Consider the following 18,646-nt stretch of genomic DNA (forward strand, 5'->3'; position numbering starts at 1 on the left):
TGCTCCTACTAAGCTTCTGATAATTATCAGGGTTCTGTTCTACATGACATCAATTTTTTTGGTCAATCTTTTTTACTTTTCCCCATTTCTATGACTGCAAAGAGCCCAATAAAGAGTATCTTTATTTCATCAGGAGCAAGTTATGTGGGAACAAGTATAAAGTATAATTGTTCCTTAACCAGTATAGTTTTTGACTATGGAAAACCCAAGAACTCTTCTCAATTTCTTTTCTTTGTGCAAAATAGGAAATATTATAGTTAAAGGTTTCTTTTTTTTTTTAACTTACCAGCATACCAAAAGTGGCCAAATTAAAAGTTCAAGCCTTCAGAACGTACAGGAGGTCAGCAACAAGTGACAAGAAGAAGCTCTGTTAGCTGTGGAGTTCATATCTCTATGGGAAAGGTCTCTTTTTTGTTGTACACAGATTTACTAGATGAGAAATAGGTGATATTCCGAGCAACAAAAAGGTGTGTGTATATATTCTGCTTTTGGATGTAGTGGAGATGATTGTCCTAAGGTAGTGAGGCATGGAATGCCTGGTTTAAATTTCATTTCTTCAGTAAGTTTTAGCAGGTTTTTATTTTACAATAGAATGGAGCTCAAACTGAAGATAATAAAATAAGATTCATATAATTTTTCTTGAAGTCAGTAATTTAGATATACTATTTTGTTATTCTAAATGGATATTTCATAACAATTAGAGATTTGCTGTTAATTTGTATCATCATTTGATGGACAGGACAATGATAACAATGCATCTCTGTTAACATTTTGTTGAATCAGTTTAATGATGATAAAGACTTTGTTTTCATGCTTCAAATGTGTTAAAGTAAGTCTTGGAAAATCAAAATCTTAATTAATGCAGAGAAATTCCAGCTGGAGAGTCTGATAGTTGGTTGGTGCAGTCTGTGTGCATAGTTATGTGGAATATAGTGGTAAATCTGAGGATTATGTTTTCTTTCCCAAATTAGAGGTAAAGAAAAAAATACAGAATGGACAGACATGTTACTTGAGGATGCAGAAAGTGGAAACTGTTTTGATCAGTGAATTATGCTAGCCAGTTCTTCCTAGATGAGCTTTGTGAGCTGTTTTGCTCACAACCCTTGACTCTTCAGACCCCCAAAACACTTAGAAAAGGCCATCAAGATATTTAAAATGCCACCCACAATGAGTTCCTCATTTCAACAGTGATTTAATGGAGTTTCACCTGAAGCTGTGTCTGCCTGCTCCTTTGCATGGTCCAGAGCCCAAGAACATAAATTAGATGTAGTCAGCATTGCCTTTCAGCTGTTTAATCTCTGAGTTTGAGATATGTTGATGGTCACTGGCCAAGATCAGCATCTGGAGAAATATTTCAAGGATGTTCAGGGTCCCATATGTCATTCTTTCTGAAGAGTGTTTCATAGTGGGAGATCTCACCATGACAGAACAAAGGGCTGAGTCACAAGATGATTGCTTAGAAGGTTTTGTTACAGGAGGCATTAAAAACTTCTTTCCTAAATTTTTGCTTTTTTTTATTTTTTTAAATATGCTTCTAACCTCTAAGACCTGGACTTTAGAAACTTGATGCCATGGCAAATATCTGGAAACCTGTAAGCTGATTGCTCTGCTCTAGTGAAATGGATTTACTGAGTCCAAAATCTGCCCCCTTGCTATGTAGCAGCAAGCTGTGTTGATATAAATATTCAGGGGGATTCTGATAAATGTGTCAGGCTCATAGTGAGACTTTTATTCCTTGCAGGTCAGTCTTGGGTGGGAAGGTAAAATAGGCATGAGACTCCAGTCCATTGTTGGATACTTCCCCCAGGTGACACCATGAATGGCTCCTGAGGCTGTTGAGGAGCAGATAGAAAGCTGGATGTTCACAAATAACAGCTGGAAGGCTACCAGGCCATTCTATGTTTAATTAAAAACACAAAGGAGTAATAAGCTAGTTAAATTACTCACTGAAACCTCGCTGATGAAGAGAAGCCTCTGCAAGTAACTTCTGACCCTAGTAGTAAACCTGAAAAATTGGATTTACTCCCTGCTATGTTTTAGATTATTCTCTGCAAGATGTGTATATGCATATTGGATTCCAAGGTGCCCAGGATTCAGAAAGAGAAGGGAAAACTCCGCAGATGTATCCATTAACCTTTTTCTTTTAGGGTAAATGGCACATCTTTATGAATATTTATATGTTGAATTGCTAAACTGGAAAGCTGTAAGGAGAATAGCTGAAGACTGAGCCTTACTTCCACCCCTCTGAAGGAGCTGATGGGAAATATGTGAGGCATTTACATGTTGTGGTCCTTCTCAGGAGGTCTTCAGAGATGCAAATGCTAACAGAATTGTGCTCACCTGCTTCTGTTCTCGGGGTTAAAGTACATGACAGGGTAAAGTGAAGAAGAGCTGTTACATAAATCCTCCACTGATTCAAGCATTGTGAGAGAGGAGTTACTACTGGAGGAGTTACCTTCCATCCTGTGGCTTCCTGCTGAGAGCAGGTGTTTTATGTACACTAGGCTGACAATTGTTGTCTCTCTGAAGCATTAACATGCTGCTCATAACCAGCTGTTGAAACACATCCATTGGACCATGCTGGCAATTGGAGGAGAATGGCTGACAGTTTGAAACTCTTTAAACCCGAATTTGGACAGTGCAGAAATGCTATGGTCAGCCAGGAGCAGGATGTGTGTGTCCCCCAGGAGTCTCCTCCAGCATGCTGAGTTATTCTGTTTGATTGTTTTACGACCCTCTGATACAGGCAAAGAACCAGAATGTCTCAAACTTACACTAAATGCAACTTTCTGAAAACTGTCTGCTGAGTCTGAGCTGCTCATTTGGAATGTTAACTCCCCTGGTTAATAAGACAGTTAGATGTCTGCAACATGTTATTAATGTTCATTTGCATGCTCGATTGTAGTCTGGTGACATGTCTAGTTTTTTGGGTTTTATTTGCAGTTTTTAACGATGCCTGTGCGCTCTCTTTGCTCCAGGCAGTCTCCAGACAGGGAGGGTGTGGCAGTGCCTGCCCTGATGGTTGCTGGCTGTGGAAAGCTGCCAGAGCTGGTGGCAGTGGGACAGGGAAGGTGGGGCCATCTGGGACTGAGGGGGTATGGACGGGGCAGACATGGACTGGACCTTGAGAGAGGGCAAAGGAAAAGATTTTCTTTTTTTTTTTCCCCCCAGAGAATCCAGGAGAAACATTTGTTGTGCAACAAGTCAGTAATTGCACACTTGAGAGAGACATCAATTATTTATTTCAGATCTGCACAAGTCACTTGGAGTTGCACACAAACCAAGCACACCAACAGGAGTTCCCACACTGTTACTTGTACTCAGAAGTCCAGAACTGGTAACTTTCCAAGTACAGCCCTGGGACTGGTTAGTAGTTACCACTGGTTAGTAGCTTCCATGCAAGTTGTGTAATCTCAGCTAACTTCAGGGCATGCACGAGGGAAGGGTCTTCACCTGGACTGGTGGCTTTTTGACCTCTGGTTAAGACTTTTTTATGTTATAATGGAGATAGTTATAAGGGATGCATGGACCCTGAGTTTTTTGCCAAGTTGGCAACGTATAAATAGGCATACAAGGACATACCGATTTACTACATCCTTATGGTTTATTAGTTCTAGCCTGCTCTTTACTAAGGGATGGTAATTGTTCCACTGATTAAGTGTCCTTTCTTGCTGATTAGAAAAGTCCTAATAAGCCAGCTTAACGTGTCTAAAGAATACTGACCAGTCCAGACCTAAGATGATTTTGGCATATTCCGTATTTTGCAATGTGTGGAATTTGTCATAATGTAAGAGATCACTGAAGAGCTGCTGAATTTCAGAGCTTAGAGGAAAGAACCTTTCTTCCCAGGACACCACAATTAGGGTAATTTGTTTTCAAATACTTTTCAACTGAGTAGTTTTACTCAGGTGGCAGATCTCATTAGTTAAAAAAGCTGTTATCCTCCTGTTTTATTAAAATCTGGCATTTAGAGACTGTGAATTTGGGGATCCCCTGAGCTGAGCTGTTGCTGCAGTGATGAGCAGGAGGGAGGGAGGGACTGGGTGGGGCTGTGCTTTCCTTACAGCTCTGCTGGGCTCTGTCTGGTCACACTCTAGGCAGCTCTAGGCTTCTGCATACCCACAGAGATCCCTGGGTTAATGCCAGCTCAGAGTCCCAGGTTAGCCTTAGAAAGTAGCCAGCCTGTTATAAATAAGAAGCTTGACTAGGCCAATATTGAAGCAACAATCAATTTATTAATTAATTATGGTAAAGTATGAGCAAAACAGCACTGGGTACAGTGGAGGCAGTTTTCCCTCCAACTGCACACCCATATTTGGGCTTACAGGTATTTATAGGGGCACTCAGAAGCTCTCTCAGCAGTTTCTATTTCTCCTTGTTTACATCACAATTCTGTACACTATTGTGATTTAGTTTTTCTCAGGATGCTCCCAAAAAGGAGGATCCCCAGATGGTGGTAGCAGCCTCCGAGACGTTGGTCCAGTTTCCACAAGAACAATGACAAATCCCATCTGGTGATGTCCAGCTCCCCAGATGTGGGTCCCCCTTGTTATCACAAGGACTATCAGTGATGTCCAGCTCCCCAGATGTGGGTCCCCCTTGTTATCACAAGGGCTATCAGTGATGTCCAGCTCCCCAGATGTGGGTCCCCCTTGTTATCACAAGGACTATCAGGGATGTCCAGCTTCCCTTGGTGGAGTTGTAAATCCTTGAGATGATGTCCATCTTCCTTTCTCAAGCTGTTTTTCTCCGTTTTGTTAAGGAGTGAGATAAGCATGTTTCCTTTCTATATATTCCAAAGCTATAGTTTCAAGGATACAAACAATATTCCCAAATTATACCTAAAAAGGTTATTATTGCAGCACTCTTTAAGGTCTGACTGCAAGCAAAGAGCAACATCCTGAATGCTGTAATTCAAATGCTCCTAAATCAATCCAGGTTAATTGCAAACACAGGCTAGGTTCAGAGGCCTCTTCCATGCTTTACTTTCCTCAGTTATTATTAGAATTTGCAGCCATCCCATGGTCGGTGTGCACACATATCACAATCACAAATACACACATTGCATTTCTGTGCCAGACACCAAACACAGCTTTGGATTTCACAAGCCCCCATTCAGAAGGTTCTGAGATAGAAATGCTTTGTGAATTGCAGGTGGTCCCTGTGAAACCAAGCTCTGGCCAAGGGCTGTGGGTGCCCTGTGAGCACAGCTGCAGGACGGGAGTGTGCAAGGTGGCTTGGCATTGGAGTGGTGATGTGTAAAGGAGTTGAGATTTTCTTTGGTTCAGGTTACTTTTCAGTAAGGTTTAGTGTGAGCATGTTCTGTTGTTGTTTTTGTGTGGATTTGCTGTTTTGAGATACATTTAAGGAGTCATAACTTCAGCTTACTCCAGCCAGACTCTTTTCTGTCCTGCTGGCTGTGCTAGCTCTGAAGCCTGCTAACATGCTGTTCTATTTTTAGGTGCAGTGTGGTGCTTCCTACTTGGTCTATTAGGACTAGGAGAGAAACCAGAATTTTTTTTCAGACAGCAGGCAGGTTGCAGCCATGGTGAAGGTAGATTTTTAGACATATGAAATGAAAACAAAAATGCTGAAGGTCAGTCCTCATAACACATGCCATGGAAATACATCGCTGCTTTGTACCAGCTCTGACTCCAGCTGTCTTTTACCTGGCAGGCAGATGTTGGGGTTACTTTTTTCTTTATATGATCAAAGAGGAAAGTAAATTTGTATTAGGATGACCTCTGCCTAGTTGCAGGCACACAAACACATCATAAATGCTTTATGCCTTGCAGCTTGCATGCCCAGCTGCCATGTGTAAGATGGGTAGAACAAAAGACAAAATGTTAATAAATATTCTGTACTAATAGAAGGTGTCAGTGTGGGAGTTTTTATTGTTAAATGTTTCAAGCTAAGCTGGTAGAACACAATTACTGTTGTCCTCAGAGTGGTCTGAATAGAAAAATAAAGTCATTTAATTGACTGGGTTTAGTTCCTTTTGCTTGAAATGAAAGGATAGAAATGTTTGGAAGAACCTTATTTAGGTAGCCAGTAGCACAGTGATGTTGCACTTTCAGGCTTTTACTTGAGAGGTTTGAAAGTGGTTAGTATTACATTTTGGCTATTTTGGATTTGCTTGCATAGAAGGAATACTTTTGGAATAGAGTAGGAATAGAGTAGGTGATGCAATATATGGGATTTGGCTTTTGTGTTTCCCTTTGTAGAAAGTTAATCTGATTTTTAGCAACAGATTTCTTTGTCACAGGTAATGCTTCTATTCTTGACACCTTTTGTGCTGCCTGATGTCAGTCTGACTTTGGTGATATCAGTGTGTAATCTCTGCCACAGCAGTGAGTCTTCAATGCCGCATAAGCGACGATTTGCCATGTATGGTTTTGCTGTGCAGCCTCTGGCTCTGTCTTTATTTAACCAGCTGTAAGAAGTAGCTGTGAATGGTCTGTAGGTGTGGATGTGAGGGAAGCTTCCCTGTCTCACCATCCAGGGCCACTGTGGCAGTGGCAGTCGTGGCACACGAGGCCCTTGCTGCACTGGATGTGTGTACATCTGTGTGCTTGAACATGTTAAGAGCATTTCTTCAAAATCCAATGTTTCACAACGCTTAATGCTTCAGAGCTTGGGATCTTACCCTGTCACTTTACAGTAACTGGAGCACAGTAACAGTGCCCGTGGAAGTGACTGAAATATTTGCCTTGACAGGTGGAACTTGTTCCGGTTTTGCATCCGCACAGAGCTGTGGTGACAGCTGCAAAGTGAGTGTTTCCTTTTGTTGGAGGAGATAGATCTTTCCTTTCAGAGGCACTGCTTTTTCTCACCATGGCTTCATCACCAGCAGGGGCAGTGCCTTGGGCAGATGCCTGCCAGCTTATCTGCAGCACGGTGCCTGCTCCTGGCCTGATTTGCTTTGCACTGAGGGCTGCTAAAACGAGATCTCAGTTACTTTGATGTCTCTGTCCGGGCTGAGCCACTTGGCACACCCGACACAGCGTGTCCCACCGTGCACACAGACTCACTTGGTGGTAAGGAGCAGCAAAAGGCCACAGGAGCAATGGCTGTGATTCATCACAGAATCCCCGTAGCTGGAAAATCCTGAGATCTCTGTGATAGTGGATGCAGATTTTTTTGCCTGTCTCTAAATGCATCAAGAAGTGTTTCCACAAAGATGCTAAAGCACAGTCTTGCCTGAAGCTATTTTTGTCATGGAATAGCACAATGCTATTGTGAAATGAAAAAGCTGTGTGCACAAACAAGTCCAAATACACTGATTTTTTCGGAAGCTTGCTGAATTTACAATTTATAGCCGATGACATCAGTCATTAAAATTACTGATCTCTGGACTTTTCCTGAATTTACATTGTTATTGAAAAAAATTAAAAACTGTGCCTTGGCCAGACTCACAGATATTTTCCAGAAGTTTCTGTGCAGTAGCAGTGTGATTTTTATGGCAGTGATTTTTTTCCCCAGCTCTTGGGAGGCCTGACAGCGTAGTGTTGCAAGGTGGATGGGGCTTCCATCCTTGAACTCCTGTGGCTTTGTGACCTTCTCCCATATGATGGTAAGCAGATGCAGAGTGTTTTGACTAGATGGCAACCCCAAGTTTGTGCATATTTGCAGGGCTGCCATCTGTGCCTGCTGCTTTGCCCTGGGACATCTGTTCAGTAGCTGCAAGAGCATCTGCTCTAAGCGCTGGTGCTGCTCCTTGAAAGAGGCTGTGGGGCTTCATTTGGCACTTGATCAAGGATGATGGAAGTTGTAAAGTCAGGATGATAACTCTGCTTTATTTATGCTTGAATGTGATAAGGAGGAAGATTGCCAGAATTGAATGCAAAAAGTAGTTCTGCATTAGTTCCTTACAGGAGCATTTAATCTGCTTACCCAGTTGTGCTGCTGTCTTCATGGTGGGATGTTTTAGTGTTTGGTGATAGGTATTGGGTTGGTGAAGGTCAGGAAATAAAGTGCTGTGCACCCTAAGGATGTTCTGGAGGACACCAATTCCACAGTTCTTGCTGGGGCCATGTCTTAGGATCCATAGTCTGTGGGCTGTCTTTCCTTTGGCCACTTGCATAATCTAACAGCAGTGAAATCTTTGAATGAAACGTGGTGGTGTTTGCCACAGGATAAGATCTCTTCTGTGGGTTGTGGTGGTGAATAGGTGAATATGTTTCTTTAATGCAGGTGGTGGATTAAGCCAGCTCACCTTATAGAAATACTTTGCCTTTTCTGCTTCAGGTGTTGTACATGTTCTTGTTTAATGTTGATAGTGGCCTTTCCATATTTTTGGTCGTTACATCCACAGCAGGTGTTTCCAACTGAAAGTATACCTTTCTCTCCTGATCTGGAAGTGAAATGAGCAGTCAAATGTATGGTTTAGTCACTATGGTGGTGACTAAAAGAAAGGGGAAAGAAAAAAAAAAAGTCATTAAACGTACCTGTGTCAAGCTTTATCCTCTCCAAACAGTATTTTTGTGTGAGGTACATAGGGGTTCCAAAAACTGTCAGAAAGAATTGTAAAATAGCTTGGATCAATTGTGGAATAATACTGTCCTTCTGGAAAGCACATTGCACGACCTTAAAATATCCCAACTTTTTTTGATGTGCATAAAATCAGTCTGAATTTAGCAATGTTTTTCTCTTATACATTGGGGCCTGAATGAGAGACTGCAGATAGACCTATAAAAAGCATTTGAATTCTATAATTGTACGAAAGAAGCCAGCAATAATTTACATGCTTAGCAAACAGGGAAATTCTACTAGTGGGAGAATTTCAGCCAAGGTCAAATTGTATTGCTGTTCCATAAAAATCAGACTTTCTTAATAGATGCGTTCTGAGAACTTCATCTGGCAAAATACATGTTAACTTCTGATCATGCCTTATTTAAAATATATGAAAGTATAAATGGTTGCTGAGAAATAACAAATAAAAGAAGGAGCCCTCACTCAGTGCTGAGAAGTTGACAAGGAGATTACTGTCTCACACCTTTGCTCCCTGAAGGAGGTCTGGAGGAGGGTGGCAGGGCCCTGACTCTAGGGCAGGCTGACACAGGCTGCATGCAGATGTGATGCAGAATCAGAGACTGTCACAGTACTCAGGGATCTCTCTTGGGCTTTTGGGGTGGATTTGATGGCAGCACTGAAAGCTCACACTGAATCGTGGTACATATATTCAGATGGTCCCAGATGTTGCAATCTTTTCAGGAGCCCTGATTCATTCCAGTCCTGTTTTCTTGTAGCTCCTGACAAAATACTGGAAAGTTCCTTCAAAACACCTGGTAGAGATCAGTCAATTTTCCTGTCTCTTGTATGGTACCCTCTGTTAATTCTCCCCCCTCCCCATTTTTACTTGTTGTTTTATTGTGGATAAAAAAATGCACAATGACACTTGAAGATGAGATAGTGATTAAAAAAAAATCCATTTATTTCCTCTGTGTTTACTAATTATTTTCTCGCCAGTTGATGATTACTTGCCTGAGTTTGTTTTCCCCTCATTTGTCTTCCATTCCCCAATTTGCAGATTAGAACTCTGAAACAGAGCAGGTGCACTGTGAATGGCCTTTGTGCCATTGCTTTGGAAGAGGCTTCTTTCCCCCAGAGTCTAGTGGAAGGATGAAAGAAAAATCTCTTTGCACGTGACTTCTATTCTGGTAGAGAAAAACTGAGAACATTGTGAAGTGTTTGTGTAATCAAGGTCTCAGTGTGAATTTCTGCATCTTAAAAAAAATTAAAAATCAACACAAGAGTGTTGGTTTACGTTGCTTTTAGTTTTTTAGACACACAGAGAGAGATGTGTTGGGGTAACCCAGCAGTTTGTGCTGTTGGGATTTTGTTGGCTGGTGTTCACTGATGTCTCTCTGAGTGGGACTGTTTGTGATTTGCGCTTGTTGAAGGGTGGTGAAGAGTAGGTGCAGAATTTGTCTGCTGTCACCCTCCTTTCCCTGCCTGAAGAGCTCAAACATGGTGTTTAATACAGACCCGTGGCACTTCCTGCATTAGGTGCACATATATACAAATTTCCATGAAATTTTAAATTTAGCTGTTCCATGAAATTTTAAGTAATCTGTTCTGTACTATATAAATTAGTCAGGAGGTTGACAATAAGCTCGATTCCTAAGCACCAAGCTGTTCTCAGTCCTGAGGTAACTATTGACACTGAAGCCTGTCAGGTGAGAAGCTTTGCAATTCCCTATGCTGTACAACTAATAGAGCACAGATGTGATTAAGTGCAGGATCTGACTGACCTTTCCAGGGCTGCACTGTTTCCTTTGCATTAACGAAGAAATCGTTGTGTTGTGAGTGATCAGCTCTATTGGAGATTATGAAGAATGACCTCAGGAAGCAATTTGCTTCCTACAACAGGAGATTGTCTTGGTTTTGGGCTCTTAAGCCTCTGTGATCAACCATATATCTCTATGTCTATACATACAAATACTTTGTGTGTTGATGTTATGTACTTCTCCCTCATTTTTATTTATTTTTCAGTTTCCTGTCTTCCTTCCTTTTGTGGTGTGACAGCAGATGGAAATTACAAAATGTTTAAGTATGACATCACTGGCAGTACTTTTCCTGTAGTGCTTTTCTTGCTTGGGAACACCAGCAGCAGTATCTTCTGGATATTGACTATACTGTTATTGAGTATTGAAATAATAAATCTTCTCTAGATTTCCTGTGAATGTAATTTAGGTATTGTAATGGGTGTTGGCTGTAGTTAATCAACATTGTACTCTACTATTTAGAAAACCCCTCCTTTTCTGCTCTCCTTGTACCATTCCTTCACAACACCAGCCTTTTTTCCCACTCTGTACTGCATGCATTTTGGTTGTACCTATGCCTACTGTGTTTTTATTCAGCATTGGTTTTACCTTTACCTCCTTGTGTGTTTTGCTTTGTCGCTGGAGCCTTTGATTTGTGTGACCCAATAATGCTTTTCTGTTGCATGAAAAATACGATGGCAAGGCATTGGCAGGATGGAGGAGGGCTTGAATTTCACATTTGGTGAAGACTTACTGTCTTTGTGTTCCCCTTCCCAGCCTGTTGTGGTGTCTTGCACATGTGTTTTATCACCTAAGTTTCCACCCAAGAAACTGTTTTCCAGTTATGTTGGAAACCCTCAGCTTCATTGGTAAGATCTAATTTTGAAGAAGAGCACTGCCCCCATGTAATGCTGTTAGGGCCTGTGTGCTGCCAAGCAGTGTGAAAGGCTGATGGGAAAATGAAAATTGGCACTCCAATATTTATTGGTTTGTGTTACATTTATTTTTTGGGAGCGGATTTCATTACTGTAATTTTTCCCATCCTACCCCAAATCAGCACCTATCTCTCAAATGCTGTGTTAAATTGGTGCTGGCCAACGGGGAAAAACAAAACACTGTGGAGGCAGTGGGGCAAAGGACTGCCTGGACAATCTAACATCTTCACTTTCTTGTAGAACTATTTCTACTGTGAAGGGAGGTCTGCATCACCTGTTTCTATGGACACAGCTTCATTTTAGCAGGAAAAAGATTCAATATGATACAAATACTTGGTGAGGTCCAAAAGAAGATTTCACTATTTATACTGTCAGTGTGCCCTGGAAGGGCTAAATTCATCCTAGAGAAAGAACTGGCTCCCCCCACACCCCTGTGAAGCCAATTAATAACCCCACTTCATGAGCCCGCTGACAGCTGGATGAAGGTTTTGATTGTTGGATGGTTTATGCCAGATCTGGAGACTCCTAATCCAGCCAAGAGGTTTTGCCCTTTCCTTGTAAAGCTGAACGATCGCGGCAGTAACAATGAAAGTCAGAAAATGAGTTAAGCACAATTGCATGTAGGGGAGTCCTAAAAATAAACAGTTGTGGTTTTTTAACTGGATTTGCAAGTAGTAAATACAAATTTAATGATTACCTGGTGGTTTCTTACCTTAATGGCTTTTTATTTGTTCGTGGCAGTGATATGTGCACCGTTCTTTATTTTTCAATTTCTTACAAAGCCTGCTTTCAATAGTCATACAAAATATTTTGGTGAAAAGAATAAGGCTTGGTTTCCTGTAGTTTTTTATCGGTGAAAAGAGGACTTCAGTTTCCTTGGCTAACAAGTGGTACTTTGAGCAGTTTTCAGTAATTAGTATTGCTGGTTTTGTATGCTCTGAATGTATAGCCTTGACTCTCTGCTTCTTTTTAAAAAAATTAATTAGTAGCTAGTCCATGTCGAGTAACCTCTTTAGATTGTGGTGTTTGTTTAAAGAAGCCTTAGCAGTTCAGAAGAAAGTGACAGTCTCTTTCAGACAGCAAATGCAAAAGTGGAACTGATTCTCCATGTTTTCAATGCAGCTATTTTGAGCTGGAGAGCAGTGGCCTGCGGGATGAGATCAGGTACCACTACAGGTTTCGTGGGAAGATGAGGACAGAGGTGTTCCCCTACCGCCTGGCAGATGGGCAGTGGCACAGGATTGCTGTGTCCCTCAGTGCCTCCCACCTCCTGCTCCACGTGGACTGCAACAGGTGAGCAAACACGTCTGGATTTCTTTGAGAAATAATCTCTAGTTACGGGAATAAAATTGGAAAAGGTTTTTTTATTTCCCCCCCCCTATAAATATCTCATTCAAGACGCATGCTAAACTGCCGTGGGATAAGAAAAGGAAAACAAAGTATTAAAATGGAACAATTCATTGTGATTATGAACAAATGTGGAAAAGGTTGATTGCTGATGGGGGAGTATTAAATGCATCTCGGTAGTTTAGGCAGTAGCTGAGCAGTTATGTGTGCCAGTGATTGCATTTAAGTGTGATGGATGGGTGTGCAGTCTGTTCTGTTGTGAGCTGCTTCACTCAGCATACCTGAGAACCTGAAGGATAGATTGATACATCAGAGACATTTTAATTTTATTTTGCATAATCAGACAATGTCGATTTACTGATTTTTCCATGTGCTGCCACATTTGGAAACTTCTGAGAAACCTGGAAGCTTCTTTTTGCATGACTGGAACCAGTGGTTTTCGTTTTCTGAAGTGTATTCTGTCTTTTCCAGTAGAAGTTGTGAAGGCTGTGAGATGGCATATGGCCAGGATTTCAGGGAATGAAAATCAGTAAACCTACAATCTCTCTTGCCTTGGGACTTGATCTCACAATATATTGTAGACTTCAGACTTAGCAACTGATGAGGAAGAAATTCAGAGAGCTTGAAATTGGGACTTTGATAATAGTCTTTATGAATGAGGAAAACAAACCATTACTTTTGTATCTTATTGCACCAGAATGAAGGGAAAAAAAATCCTTTACATTCAGTGACAGGATCAGCATATGCATTTTGGGATTGTGGCACTTAAATGGATTGGGTGATGAAAACAGATATTTTTTTTGGAAATCTTCATTTTGTTCAGACAGGCAGAATAAAGCTAGATGAGTGTTATAGGAGTTAAAGGAACATTTGAAAAAGTTTGAATTTTGACCCAAGTAATTATGAGATACTGTTTTGAGAGGAATGTTAAAACCATTTTCTTCAACTCCATTAACTACTGAAAAATCTAATCTGAAGGAATGTTGCTTATTGGACCTTATTTGGACCTTAGAAGCAATCAAATCCCGAGAGTAATTTTAAGTTCATTGGGGCATGAAATCTACAGCTTGCAAAGATTCTCCTAATTTCAGTCGTTTGATTTTTTTGTGTTCCCATTATTTATCTGTTATACTATTTCTTTCAACAGAATGCTTTTTTCTTTGTTTATTGACATAGTGGGTTTTGGGACAGGTTCTTTATTATTTACTTTGATTTATTTTTTTTTTTTGGACAGCAAATGTGTTTTGGGTAGACCCTTTTTAGCAGATTGTTTATCTGGCTGCTTTCTTGTACAGCATTTAAAATGAAGGCAACACAAAATGACTGGTGCAGAATTCTTTCCAGGGACAGGAGGACTGCACAGAGTCATGGTTGTGACCTGATTTTCTTTACAGTAACAAGCAGAAATAGATAAATACAATTATGGAATGAGCTGTGCTGTCATGTGAGGTGACAAATGTGTCCTGCCATCTCTGTCAGGTAGCCCTAACACAGGGCTGATCCATCTAACCATGTCCCTTAAGGTGCTGCATCCTAAGGCTGCTCCCAGCATAAATCTGTACTGAGGTGTCTGTGTTTGGCTGTGCATTGTGGTGTATTTTATGTACTGGGTGTATTTTATGACAACTCTTGTAGAAGAGTAATGGAAATAGTTCTGAAAGCATGACTTGAGGACAGATCATAGTGGAAGTTTAAATGAGATAGGGAAAAAAGCCAGAAAGTCTTAAGTTCCTGAGACAGCTGTAGCATCACTGTTCAATTAATTAGAGAATTTTGTGAATGTTGGTGTTACTTTGATTAAATCTTAAAACCCTTTATATCTTTGCACTCGGAAAAGGAGTCAACATCTTGTTTATCATGGCATTTTCTTGTGGCAGTGCAATAAATGTCAAAGCTTTGAGAATGAAGAGCAGGTCAATGAGGGGTGCTTCTGAGCACTGCTGACAACCCTCAGCCTTCTTCATGTTAGTGGCAGGGAGGCTGCAGCTCAGCAGAGTCCCACGTGAGGAGCTGTGGACTCTATGTGTAAATGTCACTATTCTAGGCTGGCTCAGCATGCCCAGTGAGAAGTGATGCTTCTGCAGACTTGAATGAACAAGAGGAAACAGGATATGAGTGCAGTCAGTATATTCACCTGTCCCACCTCCTGCAGAGGTTTGCTGTCATCAGAACAAGAATTTAGCTTCCTCTGTACCTATCTAGGTAAAGTTCTCAGCTTTTTGTTTACTTTGCTTGCCAACAAAACAAAAAGGGAAAAGAAAAAAAATTGAGTGCCAGAATTAATGACTTGAATTTCTACTGTATTTCTTTAGGGACTGGCAACATGGCTGAATTTGCATACACGCATTATTTCTTTTGTTTAGGACTGTGGCAATGTGTTATATATTTTGGAGGCTGTTGTGAGCGAGGGATTTGTGAATGCAGTGTTGCTAAAATTAATCTGTACCTGAGAGTGCATTGCAAGTGTTTGCATTGGGAAGAATATCCAGTCACAGCCTAGTTTTGCTACAGGATTCATACTGTGACACTCTGGCCTCCAAGAAGGAGGCCAGATCAGGAAGCCTTGGAGAAGAAGCTTTTAATTTGTAAACAGATAGTCAAATCTACTTTTTCTCTTCTCAGCCCTATCACCCACATTACTCTGATTTGTAAAATTGCTTTGACATTTGTACTTGATTATCTTTTGGATTCAATTCAAAGTCAGCTTTGTTTTTCAGACCTTGGTAGGCTAGGGAGAAAAGGTACTTGGGAAATAGCAGAGACCTGTAGTGCTTTAAACATCACCTTTAAAGCAGTGCAGTTGTCTCTGTTCTAATGAGATGCCAAATGGAGGGGAAGCATTTGTGCCAAATGAGGTCTGTTTGCCCAAGCACAGGTCCTTTTGAAATCAGCTCCTGCTGCACCTTACTGGCTCCTTTTAGTGCTCCTTCAAGGACAAGGAGTGGGAATTGTAGCTGAGTTTGATGTTAGAGCTTGGAGCTGCTGGAATCATAGAATGATTTGGGTTGGGAGGGCCTTTAAAGATGATCTTGTTCCAATCCCCTGCCATGCCCAGGGACACCTTCCACTATCCCAGGTTGCTCCAAGCCCCATCCAAGGTGGCCTTGAACACTTCCAGGCACGGAGCAGCCACAGCTTCTCTGGGCAACCTGTGCCAGGGTCTCACAGTGAAGAATGTCTTCCTCTTTATCTAATCTAAACCCACCCCACTTTGATTTGAAGCCATCTTCCCTTGTCCTATCACTTTGTTTCCTTGTCTAAAGTCCCTCTCCAGTTCTCTTGTGGCCCCTTTGGGAACTGGAAGGTGCTAGAAGGTCATCTGGGCAAGGACCTCTCCCAAGGCTGAATGGGCTGAAATTTCTCAGCCCATCTTCATGGGACAGAAAAAAGAAGTCTTGAAGTCCAGACTAGAAACCTGTTGAGCATCACTGGACTCTCCTTACTGACTTGAAGAGGTTTTGTGCTAGACAGGAGCCTCTCGCCAGGGGTGTCTCAGAAAACTGCCGTGGGAAGCCGTGGGTGCCCTTGCTAACATGCATTTCACAGTCTAGGAAGGTTCTGAAGGCTTAGGAAATGAAAAGGCTGCATTAATTATGAATGTACTACTGATGCACAAGGAAAGCCTGTGCTCCAAGTGACATGGAAATTAACTTCCCTGCTTTTGGTGGGATCTGTGCCTCCCCGCTCTAGGCAAAAAGGGGTTGTTAGAGATTTTCTGGTGAATGTTTAGATTCAGCTGGAGCCACTGCATCATTGTCCTTAAATAACCAGTAGTACTAACAGATATTTCTATATATGTACAGATGATCAAATTAACTCTGCCATGCTTTTCCCCAGCTTGGGCCTCTGTTCATACCTGTGCTCTTGGGAGGTTTGCAAGCCCAAGAGGCTGTCGAGTCCTACAATATCTGATGTTTTTTTCCTCTGGGAATTAGTTTTAGCTGTGGAGTCTGTATTGTTTCTCATGGCACCTGACTGTCCACTGGGCTGTTTGTCCCCCATGGCAGTAACAGCACAGGAATATGTTGCATTTAATGGTGTTGAGAAGAGTGAGGGAATAGCATGGATTTCGCCTACAATTTAGGTGGTGCAGGTACTGTATCAAAATGTATTTATTGAAAATCCGTTTGCAAAATAGAAATACCAAGTTGTTCTCAGTGTAGTTTATTAATCTGGAGGGGTAAGCCTGAAAGGTATTTTATTTATTCTTTTTTGTTTTGTTTTATTTATCATCAACCATATTGCTACAAAGGTACTCACCTAATCAGACAGTATCCATCGTCCTTTACTCGAACTCTGTGGGCACAGAAGGGAGAGAAAGGTGTTTTGATGAAAAAATTAATGTTCTTCCAGTGAGAATCAGTGCTGGAGTGCCTTTTGCTGTGAATGCAGCCTGTGGTTTTGATGGATACTCTTAGCTGTTTGATGGAGGGGGTTGGTAAGAGCATAAGAGACTAGATTATAAAACTGGAGCAGGCTTGGAAGTAGTCTCCAACTGAAAAAACATGTTGTCTGCTTCTTTTATGTTAGAACAGCGCATTAGGGAATAAAAAATGCATGAGCAGTGAGAACTTTTTAATTGGAAAAATAAATAAATTAAAGTAACATCCTCCAGATATGGGAATCCAAGACGTCCGAGCTCTTATAAATTAGATATTCTGGCTGCCAACCTGAGGTTTTCAACTGATCTAAACGAAGTTCTGTGACTTTAATTAAAGTGTAATAAATTTAAAGAAGGTTAAGGGATGTATTTAAAAGAGGGATTTGCTGCTTTACTTACTGTAAAGCACTTTCTCTTGAGAGAGAAAATGGTGTGGTGACAGTGCTGTGCAGCTAGGTAATTTAGTCTCGCTATTTGAATATGAGTTTGTGACCTAGATTGCTTCTCTGCTGTCCAAGCTGTGGCAAAAGCTGTCAGAGAAATGGTTACTTGGGTAGAGTGCTGGAATTGTGCATCATGGGTGCCCCCAGTGCAGAACTGTGGTGTTGTGGACTGGTTCATTGTCACCGATTAGTTTTTTCTTCTGTTTGGCAGAGAGGCTGTAAAATGTTTAGCACGAGGGAGATCTCCAGCTGGCATACCACATCAGCTGCCACCAGTCTCTATCAGCACAGCTACTGCAGTTAACTGCAAGGAAATGTTGAGGATGCAGTCAGCATTATTTTCTTTTTAAAGAAGGTTTTAAATAGCTAGTGTTTTTTTCACTGAATAGCTAATGCATCAGCAGGATGGTGGCATGGGCATGACCAAAGACTGAATGATATGTTTTAATCCAGTCCCCAATCACAATGAAAATTTATTTTTTAATCCCTCAAAAAAAAAATTTGAACTCCTTTGTATACTGCATTGAGAGAATTGTGAGAATGCAGGAGTATTTCTGAAAGTGCTGAAAGAGTACTGGAGAAAAAAAAGGTAACAATCCATATCTGTTCCTGCCTGCCTTAGGCCCTTTGCCCACCCCCAGAAGGCAGAAATCACCTGCACAGGTACCTGGGCACTGAGCTTCAGCAGAGAAGCCTCACAAGCTCCTGCTCAGCATGGAACCTGCATCTGCTTTGGGCTCCTTTTGGGAGCTGCTCCAGCTGCTGCTGATGTGACAAGAGGAGCAGAAGTAATTCTCCAGGAGTTTGGTGCAGGATCTTCCACAGGAGCTCGGGGCAGAGTTTTAGGGGACCCGTGGAGCCAGAGTTTGGTACCTGCACAGCCCAATATACTGCTGAATACAGACTCAGCAATGGCTTTGGTCCCCCCTCCCCCCAGTCAGAACTGGGGTCTTACTGTATTTGCAGGGTGCTCTGATGAAGGCAGGAATGATGGATCTGACTCCATGTGCTCAGAAGGATAATTTATTATTTTATGATACTATAATATATTAAAGAGTACTAAACTATACTAAAGAATACAGAAAGGATACAGACAGAAGGCTAAAAAGACAATAATGAAAACTCGTGACTCTCTCCAGAGCCCCCACACAGCTTGGCCCTGGTTGGCCAAAGAGGGAAAACAACTCCCAGCAGAACTCAATCAGGCAATCGCCTGTGGGTGAACAATCTCCAATCACATTCCACATGAGCAAAACACAGGAGAAGCAAATGAGA

The 18,646-nt window shown here is 41.5% G+C and overlaps 1 protein-coding gene across 1 annotated transcript in view; it reads left to right on the plus strand.

Moving 5' to 3' along the window:
- The window catches only part of NELL1 (neural EGFL like 1), a gene marked incomplete at both ends in the record, with an annotated part of 282,292 nt that overhangs the window by 26,862 nt on the left and 236,784 nt on the right, over positions 1-18,646 (plus strand). Inside the window, one exon of the mRNA XM_084207298.1 lies at positions 12,323-12,493. Within this exon, the coding sequence (XP_084063424.1) occupies positions 12,323-12,493 (171 nt within the window). The remainder of the gene's footprint in view (positions 1-12,322; positions 12,494-18,646) is intronic.

This window comes from Fringilla coelebs (genome assembly GCF_963513975.1).
Source record: "Fringilla coelebs genome assembly, chromosome: 6".
Classification (NCBI taxonomy): Eukaryota; Metazoa; Chordata; class Aves; order Passeriformes; family Fringillidae; genus Fringilla; species Fringilla coelebs.